The sequence below is a fragment of the Tyto alba genome, unplaced genomic scaffold (genome assembly GCF_018691265.1).
Source record: "Tyto alba isolate M040663 unplaced genomic scaffold, T.alba_DEE_v4.0 Super-Scaffold_20000042, whole genome shotgun sequence".
NCBI lineage: Eukaryota > Metazoa > Chordata > Aves > Strigiformes > Tytonidae > Tyto > Tyto alba.
In genome coordinates, this window is record NW_024881293.1 from 11,795,940 (window position 1) to 11,810,220 (window position 14,281).

A 14,281-nucleotide genomic window follows, 5' to 3' on the forward strand; every position below is an offset into this window, starting at 1 on the left:
AAAAACCCCAACGCTTTTGCTTACCTTGCGCTTCTCGCCAGCCAGGCTTTGGCTGAGTCCCGGCAGGCGCGCCAGTAGAAAAAAGGGGGATATTTTGGTTGCTTTCTCTTTTGCTTTTGGTAAAAGTGAGGCATGCAATCACGCCTCACGCTCTGCCCTGCACGGGAACGGCCGCCCTTCGGCAGACTTTTAGCAGAAGAGGAAACACCGGGCGCAGGGAGCTGTGCTGAGCGCCGGGGCTGCCGCTGAGCTGGCGCTGGGGGGGTAGGGGGGGCACCCATTGGGTGCTGGGGGGTTGGGGGTGGGTAGCCAAGAAGGACAACGGAGCCCAGGATCTGGCATGGGACACCCCGTGTGGCTGATGCTGGGGTGGCTGCTGGCGGCGCTGGCGTGGGGCGGTAAGTGCTCCTGCGGCGCAGGGAGATGAGAGATAACTTCAGAAAACTTTCGATGAATGATTTGGGGGTGATAAGGCCCTGGGGAGCTGTCGCCGCGACGGAGACACTCGCCCAGAACCACAGGGATGGATTAAAGCTGGGTGAATCCCTGCCGGCACTGGGGCAAGCGGCAACCAGCCAGGGAAGGGGTGGGGAAATGGTGTTTTTTGGGGTGAGAATCCCCAGTGCAGCTGCTCCCATCCCCTGGGCGAGCAACGCGGTGATCGGGCGATTGCTGCGCTGCTGTTCCATGCCGGCCTCGCTCGATCCGCTGGGTTTTGGGGTGTGGGAACTCCCCCCCCCTCCAGCCCTTGCCCTATCCCGCAGGCACCGCTGTGGCCTCTGGCTTCTCATGCTGGAAACACTGCAGGTCCCGCTGGTTCCTCTGCTCCTGGCCGCCCCGCGGCCCCGCTGGCAACACCTCCTACCTCCTGACGCTGTGGTGAGTCGGGTACTGCATCCCGGGGAGCCCGGGGGCTGTGTGTCTGAGCAGGACACATGGGGACACATGGGGACACGTGCCTGCTGCGTCCCAAACCCACCCGGGTGGGCGAGCGCCGCCCCATCCGGATCCGACCTTGCGCCCACTCCCTGTTCCCGGCAGCTACGCGGTGCCCAGGCTGTGCCAGCGGTTCGAGGTGGGCACGGGGACAACGTACACCTTGAAGCATCACCGCGTCTACGTCCTCACCAACGCCACGGCCTGGGTGGAGGCGCGTTGGGGGGACCACATCCACAGGACCCCCAACCTCACGCTGTACCTCGATGAGGCCGGTAAGCACCGGCGGGGCCCGGCTGGGCACCAGCACTGGCGCTGGTGACCACAGGACCACCTTGTTTTGACAGTCAAGCCGGATCCACCCCCCGCCGGGATGCCCTTCACCAAGACCGGCGGCCGGCTGCGGCTGCGGGTGCCGTGGCTACCGTGCCGCCGCGGGGGCCAGCCACCGCAGCGGGAGGCTCGCTTCCGGAGGATGGGCGACCGCGGCTGGACGCAGGTAAAAACACCGTTTTCTGGAGCCGGCGGTGGCCGATGGGACAGTCAGTAGCATTGTGGCAGCCCAGGCAGCCTGGGGAGTGTGGGGGCTCGGTGATGTCACTGTCCCTCCCTCCCCAGACCCCTCCATGTCCCATCTGTTTCGCAGCAGTACCGGCTCTGCCCCGTCCTCCCGGCCCCAGGATCCCTCTGACGCCTGTAACAGGCTCAGGCCGTGATCCGCAGGGATTACACAGGCAAAAGCCCAGATTATACTAATGCCACCAACGGATGAAATCCGGATGCTTGTCCCCAGTGAAACCCCCCCGTAGCCAGGGACACCCCCACCCCTCCAAATTGCTGCTGGGGGGTTCTAGGGCTGAAGGGACACCAGCCGAGGGGACTCTCCTGGCCACCATGTCCCTGCACCCCATTTGGCTCTCCCAGACCCTGGGTTGTTCAGGGGACTCAGGGCAGCACCTGCTGTCACGTCCCGGTAACATACTGGTTTTACTGGGCGGCTGCCTCTATCTCTGGTTCTCTCTGCAGGTGACATGTGAGACGGTGACAGATGAGGATGACTCAGGTCGGTTTAGCCTGCGGGGATGTAGGGGACAAGCATCTCATGGGGGTGCTCCCAGGTCCCAGCGGGGAGGGGCTCTGCCCTGTGCTCCCCCCTGGCCCCCCAGCAGCCTGCAGCGGCCAAAAGCTGGGGAAAAAGGGGGGGGTGGGGTGGCTTACCCCCCGACTGACACTGCCACCCTGCTCTAGTGACCTGTGCCCTGGGGGGACCTGGCGCCTTTGAGGTCCAGCTCCGGCACAAGCCCCCCCACTGGAGCAGCTACTGGAGTGACTGGAGCAGCTCCATCTTCATTCCTGAGGGTGAGGAAGAGGAGAGGAGGCGGGTGGGATCTCAACGACTCCCAGAAATGCTGATAGCCCCGCCGGGTTTATTCCTCTTGCAGAAATCCTGGCAAGCCCAGAGCTGAGCTATCAACTGGGAAAACTGGGGAAAGATGGGCAGCGGGTGCTGAGCCTGGGCTGGCAGGTACAACGGCATCTCCGAGGACCCTCCTGGGTTTCCCCCCACACACCTTGCCCCCCTCCTAGACACCCCCTCTCCCTCCCGCAGCGAGCCCCCGAGGAGCAAGGGGACGTCACTTACACGCTGCGCACCCACATGCCGGCATGCCGCTGCGCCGAGCCGGCCGAGGAGGACACGGCAGTGCTGGGGAGGGAGGTGACGGGGCACAACCTCACCCTCTCCGGGGCTGAGTACGAAATCCTGCTGACGGCAGCCAACGCCGCCGGGACAGGGCCAGCACGGCAGCTCCGTGTGCCAGCAGAGCAGAGCACAGGTACCTGCCCCACGGAAGGACCGAGCTCCCCGAGGCAGCCTCCAGGCAGTTATTTTCCCAGCCATTCCTCGTGCCCTTCCTCGTTTCATCCCAGATTTTGGCTTCGAGGATGTCAGCGTGGCCGGCGGCAACGTGACAGCACGGTGGCAAGCGCCGAGCCCTGGCTACGTCTACTGCTTCGAGCAGCAACCGCTACCAGGAGCCCTGAAACAGGGAATTTGCATCCGACGGGATTTCCCTGCCGAGAGCATCCATGTGGAGAGAGGCAAGGGAGTGCCCCGAGCCCCCTGCTTGTCCCCCCTCGCCTGGGGCTGGATCCTGGCCGTGGTTTAACTGGTATCCCTGGTTCCTGCCCCAGGAGTGCTGGAAGCACCGGCGTGTTACCGCTTCGCCGTTCACGGCTGGGCCCCGGCACGGGGCTGGTCCACCTTCGCCCTGCGGCACCGCTACGCCGGCAACGGTACGTATGGCAACAGGGAGCATCCGCGCCTGTTTTAACTCAAAAAAAAAAAAAAGAGGGAGGTGTGTGTGTGTGTCCTGAAACGCTCCCCCATTTTTTTTGCACACACCTCCCCCCTCGCCATCACACGCAGCCTCGCTGGCCGTGCCCATCCACATCAACGCCAGCACCGGCGATGCTGCCATCGTCATCCAGTGGAACCCGTCCCCCCGTGCCGCCTGTCCTGGGGTGCTGGCCAAGTACCTCATCTGCCACGCGGCCAAGGGGGACAACGTGACCTGTGAGTGGGACACTCCCCCCGTCCCTGTGGGGCAGGAGGAGGGGGGGCAGCTGCCAGACTACCGCCTGCTCGTTATCATTTGCCCAGACGCCGAAGCGGACGCTGCGGCATCACACTACACCCTCCAAAACCTGAGGCCCGGCACAGCTTACAGGGTGGGCGTCTGGGAGGTGACGGCAGAGAGCGGGGGGACCTGCGGTGCTTGGTGGCACTTCCAGACCAAGGCACTGGGTAAATGGCTGGGGACCCTGTCCCCTCCCCGGTCCCTGTGAGGTGCTCTCTGTGGAGCGCTCGCCCTCACCCTGAAACGGCTCCCATGTCCCACGTGGGGTGCTGGGGACAGGAATGCCACCGCTCAGCCGTGCCTGTCTCCAGGTCCCCAGGGAGCAGCGTGGAAATTCAACCTGAAGTACCTGGGCATCTCTCTTGGTCTCCCTGCCATGGCCGCTGTCTACCAGATAAGCAAAAAGAGGTGCTGGTGACTACCCCCCCGCCCCAGCTCCCAACTTCCACCCTGTTACCCCTCAATCCCCCCCCCCCTCACCAACCACCCGCTCCCCAGGGCTCGCCGCCTCTTCTTCCCACCCCTGCCCAAGCCCATGGGCAGCAAAGCCATCCAGTTCTCCACCAGCGAAACGAGCCAGGTGAGATGCAAAGTGCAGGAAGGGCCTGATCCTGCACCCCGGCAAGCACCCGTGCACGGTGCTGCCACGGAATGTTCCCACCCCAAGAACATCCGACCCTTTAGGGCCAGCCCCAGCCAGGCTTCGTGGAGCCCTCGGAGAGGTTCAGCCTGGCCGAGCTGCTGCTGCTGGAGCCGAATCCCAGCAAGGAGCCAAATCCTGGCAAGGAGCTGGATCCCAGCAAGAAGCTGGATCCCAGCAAGGAGCTGGATCCCAGCAAGGAGCTGACTGACACCGATGCCAGCGCATGGCCCGGCACGCTGTGGCCCAGCCCGGTGGCCGAAGAACCAGCGGTGCTGTGCCCGCCGGGCTGCGAGAAGGAGCTGCCGTTCGCCTACCGCAGGCAGGAGGTGCTGAGCCCGGTGGGATTTCCACCATCTGACAGCACTGGCTGCACCAGCAACCCACCTGGTGAGGAGGAGGAGAAGGAGGAGGAGGAGGAGGAGGAGGAGGAGGAGGAGGAAGAGGGGGAAACTGAAGGGCTGTGCCAGCCGCTGGTCCCCATTGCCCTGCTCATCTCCGACAAACCCGTCATCATCAGAGACGAGGAAGGATGGGACCCATCGCCTGAGAAGTCGGTGCTGTAGCCATCACCAGGCTGGGGATGGATGGCAGGAGGGGGACGGGGGGGGGTCCCATGGGATGCTGAGCACCCACGCAGGATGCTGAGCTCCCCCCCACCCCATGGGTTCATTCTCATGAGCATTTTCAGGGTGTTTTCTGGTTTTCAGGACACAGAAGGCGACGCCTCCAATTACAGGGGGCCAGGATCAGGCCACGCGCTTCCCAGCCTCAACCGTTTGCTGGTGATAAATAAATAACGAGGGAAGGAGATGGCAGAGTCTGGCTGGGGCTGAGGGTGTTTCCTTGGCTGGATCGGGAGGAGAGGCAGCGCTTCATCCCGGCTGGCTGCCTCCTGCCTTCCTGAGGGATGGGGGCACAGGCAGCCCCAGCACCAGCCAGAAGCTACTGGCAAAAAGAAAAAAAAACACATGGGCAAAAATTCTAAAATGTGCAAAAAATAACAAGTGTGCAAAAAGGTGCAAAAAATTTTTTAAATTTGCAAAAAATAAAAAATGTTCAAAAAAAATAAAAGTGTAAACTATAACTAAAAAAGCAAAAATAATAAAAAATTTAAATAAGGGCACAAAGCAGCAGGGCTGAGCTGGCTTCCCTTGCCTGAGCTGGGCAAGTTACAGGAAGGATTTAGAGTCAAGAGCTGTGGGGGTTGCAACCAGGGAGTGGGGCTGGGCCTGGGGGTGATGTGGGGCAGGTGGGGCCCCCCCAGCACCCCCACATAGAGCCGGGCTGCTGCCTCGGGCCTTATCTGGGGCAGAACTGGAGATGCTGCTGAAGATGAAGCAGCGGTTTGTGGCTTTGTCTGCCCTGCACGAAGGGGCCAGAGGAGTCAGCGTTTACTTGCTCAGAGGGCAAAAAATAAAAATAATTAAAAAAAAAAAAAAAAAAAAAAAGGGGGTTAGTAGCACGGGGAAGTCCGGGGAAAGGCAGCGCCAGCACAGCCTCAGTGCCTCTACCACAGTTGCCGGCGTACGGCTCGGCCTCCGCGCTGCTGCTTTTCACCCCAACCGTGTTTTGTGAAGGATTTCACCAAAACGACGCTCGCAGCACAGGCACGCGTGGGCGGAAACTGCGTTGATGCCAACCGGCGATAACGCACCCGGGGGAGCACACGGCTGCCTCTCGGCACGTTCCCCTCCCCGTGCGACCTCCGCCAGCCGTGGGTGAGTCGGGATTTACGGCTCTTCCCGGCGCTCCGGGATGGGGACGGCTGCCGTGGCTGGGGATCCCGGCCACCGTGCCCACCGGTGTCCGGCACCCCACGTCCAGGGTGTCTCCGCTGCCAGCGAAGCCACGAGGTGGCACCAGCCCCGCGTCCCCACGGTGCTTCCCCACCTCCCCGCCGAGCAAATCCATCCTCCCCTCCCCGCATCACCCCGGGGCCCCTGCGTCACCGGCAGCCTCCGTCCTTCCTCTCCAGCACCCCAAATCCCCGGGGATCAGCTGGAGGCCGGGAATCTGGCATCCTCCCGGCTCCAGAAACCCAGCTGGAGAGATCAGATTTAGCGATTTTATTGGGATTTGGGCGATGCCGGGCTCGCCGGAGCGCACTGGGCCAGCCACATGCGGAGGAAGTATTCGGTTACCAGCTCGGCGGGAGCACGCACTCGGGTTTCAGCCCCAGCCCCTGTTTACAGCCTGGTTTTGGGGCCGGAGCAGTGAAGGAAGCGGTGCCGGGGTCACGGCTCGGCACGGCTGGGCGGCGGCGGTAAATACATTGCCCGGCTCGGGGCCAGCGCCGCAGCCGGTTAATCATTCCTGTTCACGGCAACAGTTCATGCCAGGACAGCCAGTCCCCATTGCTGCATTAAAAACACCCCAGGGAGACAGGGGGGGGGACACCCATCGCCCCCGTGGAGTCACCTTCCAGGGATCCATCCCACCCGTGCTGCCACTCACGTCCTCCCCCGATGCCTTCAAAGGACAGCCCCGGCCCCACCGACAGCCCCACACATCCTTTTCCACACGTGTCCTGAGCTGGCCGGTGCTCTGCCGGGAACACTGCGCGGTGCAGAGCCCACGGGCAACGTGCTGGGGAAAACTAATTAAGCTGGCCTTGGCAATTAGCTTGAGTGAGCAGCTCAGGACTTTCTAATTAGTTTAAGTTTCACAGGACTTTTCCAAACGAGTCTCTGGGAGCTGCTCTGAGCCCAGCGTCCGGAGGACGGCTGCCAGGCCAGCTTTTGCAGCCAGGACGTGACCTTCCCCGCTCCTCCACCTGGATCCGACCCCACGCAGGACCCAGACACGCCGCAGGGCATCACTTATACCCGGCGAGAGACGCCACCACCCGCAGCCTGAGAATGGGCAACTTATTACACTGAACAGGGGACTCCTTCTAGGACAGCTCTGGGGTAAGCAGCCAAAAGCCCTCGCAACGGGGGAAAAAAAAATTAAACAAAAGCTCAGCCTGGCGCAGGGGGATGGCAGGAGCACGGCTGGATTGGCATTGATCCCAAAGGCACCCTGAGCCGTGGAGTCCCCCTGAATTTGGGGTCTTCATGGGTGAGAAGAGCGGAGCAGCCCCAGCCGTACCCCAACACCTTTACAAGCATCTAATTTAAGACCCCGCTGCCTTTTATTTTTAGAGGAGGACATCTGATTACGTCCTGCCATGCCGTTTTATATTGCTTGATATGCTGACTATTTCTGTATGGCTGTTTACACCCGCCGGCGCCAGAGCTGCCCGAACACCGTGGGGGAAGGTGCTGTTTTCCAGGGCGAGCGCTGAGCACCCCTGCCCTAAAGGGGAAAATCCTCCCCCTATTCCTTCCCTATTCCCACAGGGTCAAGGTGGCAGTGTTCCCAAAACGGCTCTGGGGACACTCATGTGTGGCTTGACCCCCCGCCGCTTCCGCTTGCTCTTGCTAAGAGGAAAATTCAGCGCTGCATCCGAGTGCAGCCAGCCAGAGCTGCAGGAAGATGCTCGGAGCCTGGGGGTTTGATTTGGGCTCCCTGATTTGGGGGGGTGAATGCAAGCTCAGGCGGGCACCAGAGGAAAAACATAAAATAGCTGGAGGGGTTTGCTACAGCCCCACAAACAGCAGCTCTTGTGGGGGGGCTGAGCCCCCGGGGAAGGCGAGGTCCATCCCCGCCGGTCTGGGCTGGGATTTTGCTCAGCTGGAGGAGTTTAACCTGTTTCCCAGCCTGGGGGAAATGCAGCCCTGCAGAACACCAGATTGGTTTTAGCATGGGCAGCAGAAAAAGTTGCAACCCTGCACCCCCTTCCCTGGTCCGTCTGTCCCTCTCGCAGCCCTTTCCCAGCACCCAGCACCCCTTCTCCCTCCCCAAACCCCAGCCCGGAGGAGAGCTGTCGCCAGCGAGGTGCTCGAGCCCAGCCCTGACCACGAGCCGTGGCGGGGAGGAGGATTATTTCCCAGGCAAAAAGCCACCGCTGCCACCACCTACACAATGCCACCCGCTCCCGGCGGGATTAGGTGACCATTCAGGAGCTGCTTTGACTTAATCTCTAAGCAAACAAACCTATCCCTAGGATTTTTGGGGCTTTATTCTTTAAGCAGAATTCAAGCATCTCACCCAGGGGCAGGTGGCTCATCCACCCCCTCCACTCCAGCACTGCAAAACCCCTGTAGCCAGGAAAAACTTCTGCAGCTGGGAAATTTTTGCTTTTCCTCCCTAGGAAAAGCTTTTGTGCTTCTTCCCCCTGAAGAAATCCACTCCACCCCCCCCAAGCATCACTGGCACAAGCATCCCAGCCGTGCCTGTGCAGCACGGAGGGGGCTGCAGGGACCACAGCTGGACAGATGACCGCAGCTGGACAGACGGACGCCGGCCGCAGCTGGGCTCAGCTTGTTTTGAAAGTCACGGGTACTTCAGCGCTGGTGTTTCGCAACCGTACAGTATCACAACAACAACAACTGCAGTTTTACTTTGCAAACCAGGGCCCGCAGCCGCTCAGCACCCCCGGCTCTTTCCTGCTCACATCAGGCTGAGCTCGCCTGCTGCAACAGCTTCACCCAGGCGAGAGTTATTTCCAAACCCAAGAATGGAAAATGACTTGAAGCAGCAGCAAAATTGAGTATTTAATGTTTTTTTTTTTTTCCACACTGAGAGGGGCTTGGAGCTGCCCCATCCCCTACGGGGCTGCACTAGGATGCTCAGATCACTGGCAAAATCCCACCGGGATCCTGCATGCCCCAGCATGTGCGCAGGGAGAAGCGGTTAGAAACCATCTTCTCCCTTTGCCACGTGAGAAACACTCGAGCGATGGCAGGAAATATTTTCTTTCTGCAGTTTTAACGTTTTCAGATGGCTGCTCTCAGGGCCAGCAGCCCTGGGGGCAGCTCAGCCTCTGGCACAGCTGAAGCTTTCCAGGCTTTGGCAGCAGCGTGGCGTGGCAAAGCCACAGCTATTGAATTTTTTTTTTTTTAACTGAAACTTAATAATAATAAAATAATAATAAAAGAAATCATAAAACAAGGACGTTAGGAGCCAGGCAGCCGCCTCCATGTGCTTCCCTGGCTATCAGGTGATCTGGAAGGAAAGGACGCGGCGCCCTTATCAGCACACACATTCCCCTGCCCGCTTGGCAGCGGAGCCATCCAGAGGTTTGTGGCGTAAACATATTTTGCTCAAGCGGGTGGCCGGGGTTGAGCTAAGGATAGCTGGCTCAGCAGGAACCAGAGAGTCCCCCCTCCAAAAAAAAAAAAAATCTAATTTTTGCAGCAAACCCCCATCTGTGCATACAGGGAAGGGGCTGATCCTGGAGGAAGCAACCAGCTGAGCTTTGCAGCAATAAATACAGGAGCAAGAGCAGACACCAACACCCAACCCCCCCCCCCCCCCCCTCAGATCTGCTCTCCCAATGTTTACCAGCTCTTTGCAAGCAGATTGACTCTCCCTCATTTTTTCACCCACAAAACCACCGGGAAAGCAGAGCAAACCGGCTGGGGGCCCCCCCCCCAGGACTGTCCGGCAGTGCCGCCCTCCCCCCCGGCACTGCCCGCCACAGCCACCTCCAACCAGTCGGGACCCCCCCGGCTATCGCTGCCTCCATCTTTGGGCTGGGATACGGTGGCATTTACACAGCTGCTTAGCAGGAACAGCCCTCTCCCTGCTCCACATAAACCCTTGCATTTAAAAGTAATTGGGTACAGGCTTGCTAACGAGGTCAGTAAACGGGGAGAGGGGTGCAGCACCCCTGGTCGGGGGAGGGAGTTTTATTGCAAGCTCCTTAGTTATGCATGGGCATCCCTACAAGCTGGCTCGGTCCCTTCTTTTCCCCCAAACTAGGCCTGGCCCAAAGTTTTTTGCTGAAACCAGATTAAAATTGCTGCTTCTTGAAGGATGGGAAGGGGGAGAAAAAACTGCACAACCCCATTTCTGGAGAGTTTGGGATTGGGGAGTGGGAAGAGGGATGGGAGCCGTGGGGTTTGCCACGGTTGGCGCATCGCAGGAGCTGCCCTGAGAGCGGGGGTGAGATGGAAGGGGATGGGGAGCAGAGGGGGCGACGGCCCCCCGCTCTGTGCCTCTCAGCTGGGGATGGCTGCGTCCCCACCGGCACCCAGAGCATCCTCCCGAACGCCCCGCAGAGCGAGGTTTTAACTGCGGGGAGATGAAGTGGTCAGGGGTGTGGGATGCCACCGCGCCACGTACCCCCGAAACGTGGCCGGGAACGGGCATCCCTCTCCGGGCAGGGGGTGTGGGGACGACTTGAAAAGCAGGGACCCAGGAGTGATGGCAAACACAGCTTGGGGTAGGGAGCAAAGTGCCATCGTGTCACCCGCAGATCCCAGCCCGTCCCCGCATGCCGCCGTGGGAGCTGTGCATGTGTCCCCAGCCGGGCGAGCGCCGTCCCCAGTGCGCCCTGTTTGTGTGCCAACACATCACGCGCCGCTGTCGGATGGCTCGGAAGGAGGGGGGGTGTGTGTGTGTATTTTTTTTTTTTTTTAGTGTTGTTGTTTTTTTGAACAAAGCCAAAATATTTGCATCCCCGCAGGGACAGCTTTGGGTTGCCGAGCCTGGGATGGTGCTCTGGGGTCCCGGCGGGATAAGGGACACCCAGCTCAGTGGGGACACTCCCCGCTGGCACCCGGCGCCGGCGGCTCCATCCCCCCGCGCAGTCCCGGCTGTTTATACATAGACATGTTTGTGCGCGGCGCCTGGCCCCTTCCTCGCTCCCAAACAACTGGATAAAAGTCAAAAAGTCATAAAAAATTTTCCATTGCCCAAGAGAGGGAGCAGTGACCACGTGAGGGGCTGGGCAGCTGCACAACAAGGGACACCAAATTGAGGGGGAGGGGGGGAGTCCACCCCAGAAAAAACAAGGGGTTGGGTTTGATATAGTGAATAACGGTGTCAGTTTGCTCCCAGCAGCCTGCGGCATCAACCAGCCCTGTGGCAAACCCGGCACCGCTAGCAGCCGCTGCCACCGGGGTTTATGGGGTGTCTCGGTGAGCACCGGTGAGCACGATGCTCCGTGGCGATGGGACACGTGGCACATGCAACACGTCCAGCTGGCAGCTCCAGACCCCGTTTTTTTGGCATAAACCAACCCCGGTTTCTCCACAGTTTTCCCCTGCACCCCCAGGGGCTCGCTGCCTGCACTGGCCCATGCTGCCGCTCCGGGAAAAAGCTGCGATTCCTGTCGAGCTGGCGGGGAAAGCCCCGGCGCAGGGATGCAGGGACTTTGCCTGTGGTTTTCGTGGGCGGGAGCGGCTCCTGCAAAAGAGGCGGCTGAGTCAGCAGCTGCGATGCCGCCTCGGCATGTCGGGGTGCACGGCTGCTTCCTGGCGCCCCGGCAGAGCTCTGCCACCGCCGCGCAAAGGGGACTCCCGGAGATGCTGCTAGGGCCAAGCTGTGCTGTTCGCAACACCAGGGGATGGAGTAAAACCAAAATAAGGCCCAGTGCTGCCAGGGACCATGTGCGTGTCCCCAAGGTGCTCAGGGACCCGCTGGCACAGCACAGGTCCCGTAACCCGGGGACAAGCAGGTCCCCGTGCTCCTGAGCACCCGCCGGCACCGACTCGCTGCTCCCCGGGGTGCGAGCGGTGTGAGCCCAGTGTCCTACCAGCTGCAAAGATGCTGAATTTGAGCGGCGCATCAACCCCCATCCCCAGCAGCGGGACAGCGCGTGGGCATCCCCTGTTTGGGCAAAATCTGGATTTATCCCCACCGACCGCTCCCCCCCCCCGCCTCCTGCAAACAGAGCAGCTCCTGGTGCCCCCCCACAGTGGGTGTTCTGGGGTGAGCTGCACCCCGCGGGGCTCAGCCCAGCTGGGGTGGGGGAAGGCGGCGCTTGTTTTGGGAGCTGGATGGGTGCCCAGGCAGGGAGGCGGCAGCCGCGCAGCTAATCCCCAGCCCTCGCAAGGCTGCGCCGGCACATTCTGTCCCTGCCAGCGCCGGGACGGCCGCGAGCTTTGTGTGTCACCCTCCCTGCAGCATGGCCATACTGGCCCTGCCCCATCACTGCCCATCTGCCAGAGGACAACAGCCTCAAGCAAAGGCCATGGCCGCCGTGCCGGGACTGAGCATCCTCTGGGGATGGGGAGAGCTGGGGGGAAGGAGGAGCCCCCCGACGTGCTGCAGAAAGGGGCTGCAGGTCCATGCGCTGCAGGGAGGGAGCCCCTGCACCCTGCAGAGCCGTGAGCTGCAGCGGAGCGAGATGGGGATCCCAGCACCCCAGTGCCCAGGGCAGAGGGGTCCCACATTTTTGGCAAAAAGGAAAAGAGATGAGCACAGTGTTTCCACGCCCCTTGCGAGGAGTGGATTTTGCTGGGTGGTCTGGGAAACTTTTTTCCAATGTGCAGGGCCAAGAGCTATAAATACTCCCGGCACTGTAATTGCATAACATGCCTCCTGCCCAGCCTCGGGTCTCTGGGCCACGACCGGCATCACCGCACGTGGCACGGGGCCATCCCAGCTCAGCAGAACCCCCCCCCCCCGAGAGCCCCCGTGTGCCCCAAACCCCCTTGTGCCAATAAAGAGGAGAACAGCTCAGGCTGTTCAGTAAGGACTTTGGAGCCGGGGAAGATAAACAGCAGAAGGTTGGAGGGAACACTGGCGGCACTGCCAGCGGTTGTGAAAGCGCTGCCCTGGGGGGTCCACACCTCGCCTGGGCTCCGAATATCCAGACAAGGTATTTTTAGTCCCTCTGGGATTCAGGAGCACAGCCCTTTGCTGGCAAGGGACCCAGACTGGCCGTGCCCCCCGCCTTGCTGAGCTACTGTCTGGCTGTACAAGAAAAACCTGGAGGCATTTACAAGAATTCTTACTGGAAAGATCCCTCCCACGTGGGGACTGGGAGCGGTGCCCACCAGCATTGGGTTCCCCGGCCCGGCATGGCCTGTCCCCGTGGTTGTCACCGTCACAGCGTGACGTGCTTTCCCAGAAAGGTACAACCAGACAGATGGGGTGCTCAGCGGCTCTCCTCCCCCTCCGGCCCTGGGAATAAGCATCCCCTTGTGTGGCTGGGGCAGATGATTGGGGTCTGATCCACAGCCCCCGGCCATCTCTGCCACTCGGCGTTTGCCGGCACAGAATGGCTCCCTTGTGCCGTGCCGCGGAGGTTGGCTGGGCGGGGGGAGCTGATCACAGGGTTCCCTTTGGAGGCATCTCTAACCAGGGGGGGTTGCAGCGCTGTGGTTCGTGCCCTCTTTGATGTCACCAAAAAGCTCCAGCGCAGCTGAACCATGAGGCCACCACTACCACGAGCAGGGGATCTGGGCACGCATCTCCCTGAACAAGGATGCAAACAAATTCACGGCAAGGTCGGGTAATCCTCTTCCGAGGAAGATTACTCGGTGTGGCCAGGGGTGGCAAATAGAAGTCAGATTTGAATAAAGGTTGCATGAGCACCAGGCTCTTATAGGCAAATATGGGGACGAGTTATCTTGCTGGGCTGCAGTCGAGTGTCTGGCCCACTGTGGGAGCACATGCTTGGACACAGCCACAGCCCTGAGCAGCTCAACAAACAACAACAACAAAAAAAAAGACGAAGGGGGGGGTGGGGTGGTGGAAATCATCACATTCCAGTGGCAATATTTTTAAACAGCACAGGCTGTGGAAGACATAACTGAAGCCCTGACTCAAGCCCTGCTTTGCATGCACCCAGGTTTGCTGTGCTCAGCACAGAAATGCTGTTAAAAACCAAATCCCAACCCAAGGCAGCAGGTGAAGGAGCCTTCCTGCACGGCAGCAGCCGTTCCCAGCCGGCACAGCGTGGGGCTGATCCCAGCCCTCCTCTGGGATGGCTGAGCCACCACGGCATGTCCCGGCTCCCAGTTGGAGTTGCCAGGTCCCTGCCAGGCTCTCAGGATGGAGGACAGCATGTCTGTCCTCCAACAGCCCGGACGCAAATAGGAAGCAAGTGTGGAAAAATACAACAGGATCACTCACAGCCCTGCTGAGTTGGTGATGGGAAAAGGGCCAAACCTGCACGGAGGTGAAGGAGGTGGAGGCACAGCCCGGAGCATCTCGGCTCTCCCTGGGGGAGCCTGACACCCAGACAGGGCTGGGGGGCTCCGAGCAGGACCAATCCTGCTGGGGA

At 60.7% G+C, this 14,281-nt stretch overlaps 1 protein-coding gene and 1 long non-coding RNA gene across 2 annotated transcripts; both read left to right on the forward strand.

The window, feature by feature from the left end:
- Positions 1–319: 319 nt before the first annotated feature.
- IL12RB1 (interleukin 12 receptor subunit beta 1) lies at positions 320–5,178 on the forward strand. The gene is made up of 15 exons (XM_042794526.1): positions 320–398; positions 765–879; positions 1,042–1,211; positions 1,284–1,435; positions 1,963–1,999; positions 2,185–2,295; positions 2,379–2,461; positions 2,546–2,771; positions 2,866–3,036; positions 3,130–3,231; positions 3,365–3,511; positions 3,599–3,742; positions 3,887–3,983; positions 4,074–4,155; positions 4,260–5,178. Exons 1-15 carry the CDS (start codon positions 341–343, stop codon positions 4,779–4,781), a joined length of 2,217 nt encoding a protein of 738 aa, XP_042650460.1. The 5' UTR covers positions 320–340; the 3' UTR covers positions 4,782–5,178.
- Positions 5,179–5,710: 532 nt separating this feature from the next.
- On the forward strand, positions 5,711–9,304 carry LOC116962010. Its single transcript, XR_004407309.2, has 3 exons — positions 5,711–5,936; positions 6,887–7,127; positions 8,414–9,304. It is a non-coding gene; the product is annotated as an uncharacterized LOC116962010 (long non-coding RNA).
- Positions 9,305–14,281: the final 4,977 nt, after the last annotated feature.

What these genes read in the sequence shown, in the direction of transcription:
- IL12RB1 (XM_042794526.1), top strand. Translation starts at nt 341, where the DNA reads ATGGGACACCCCGTGTGGCTGATGCTGGGGTGGCTGCTGGCGGCGCTG. An exon ending in GCTGTACCTCGATGAGGCCG is followed by an intron (nt 1,212 to 1,283) that starts GTAAGCACCGGC and finishes TTGTTTTGACAG; the next exon opens with TCAAGCCGGATCCACCCCCC. An exon ending in CAAGGGGGACAACGTGACCT is followed by an intron (nt 3,512 to 3,598) that starts GTGAGTGGGACA and finishes TCATTTGCCCAG; the next exon opens with ACGCCGAAGCGGACGCTGCG.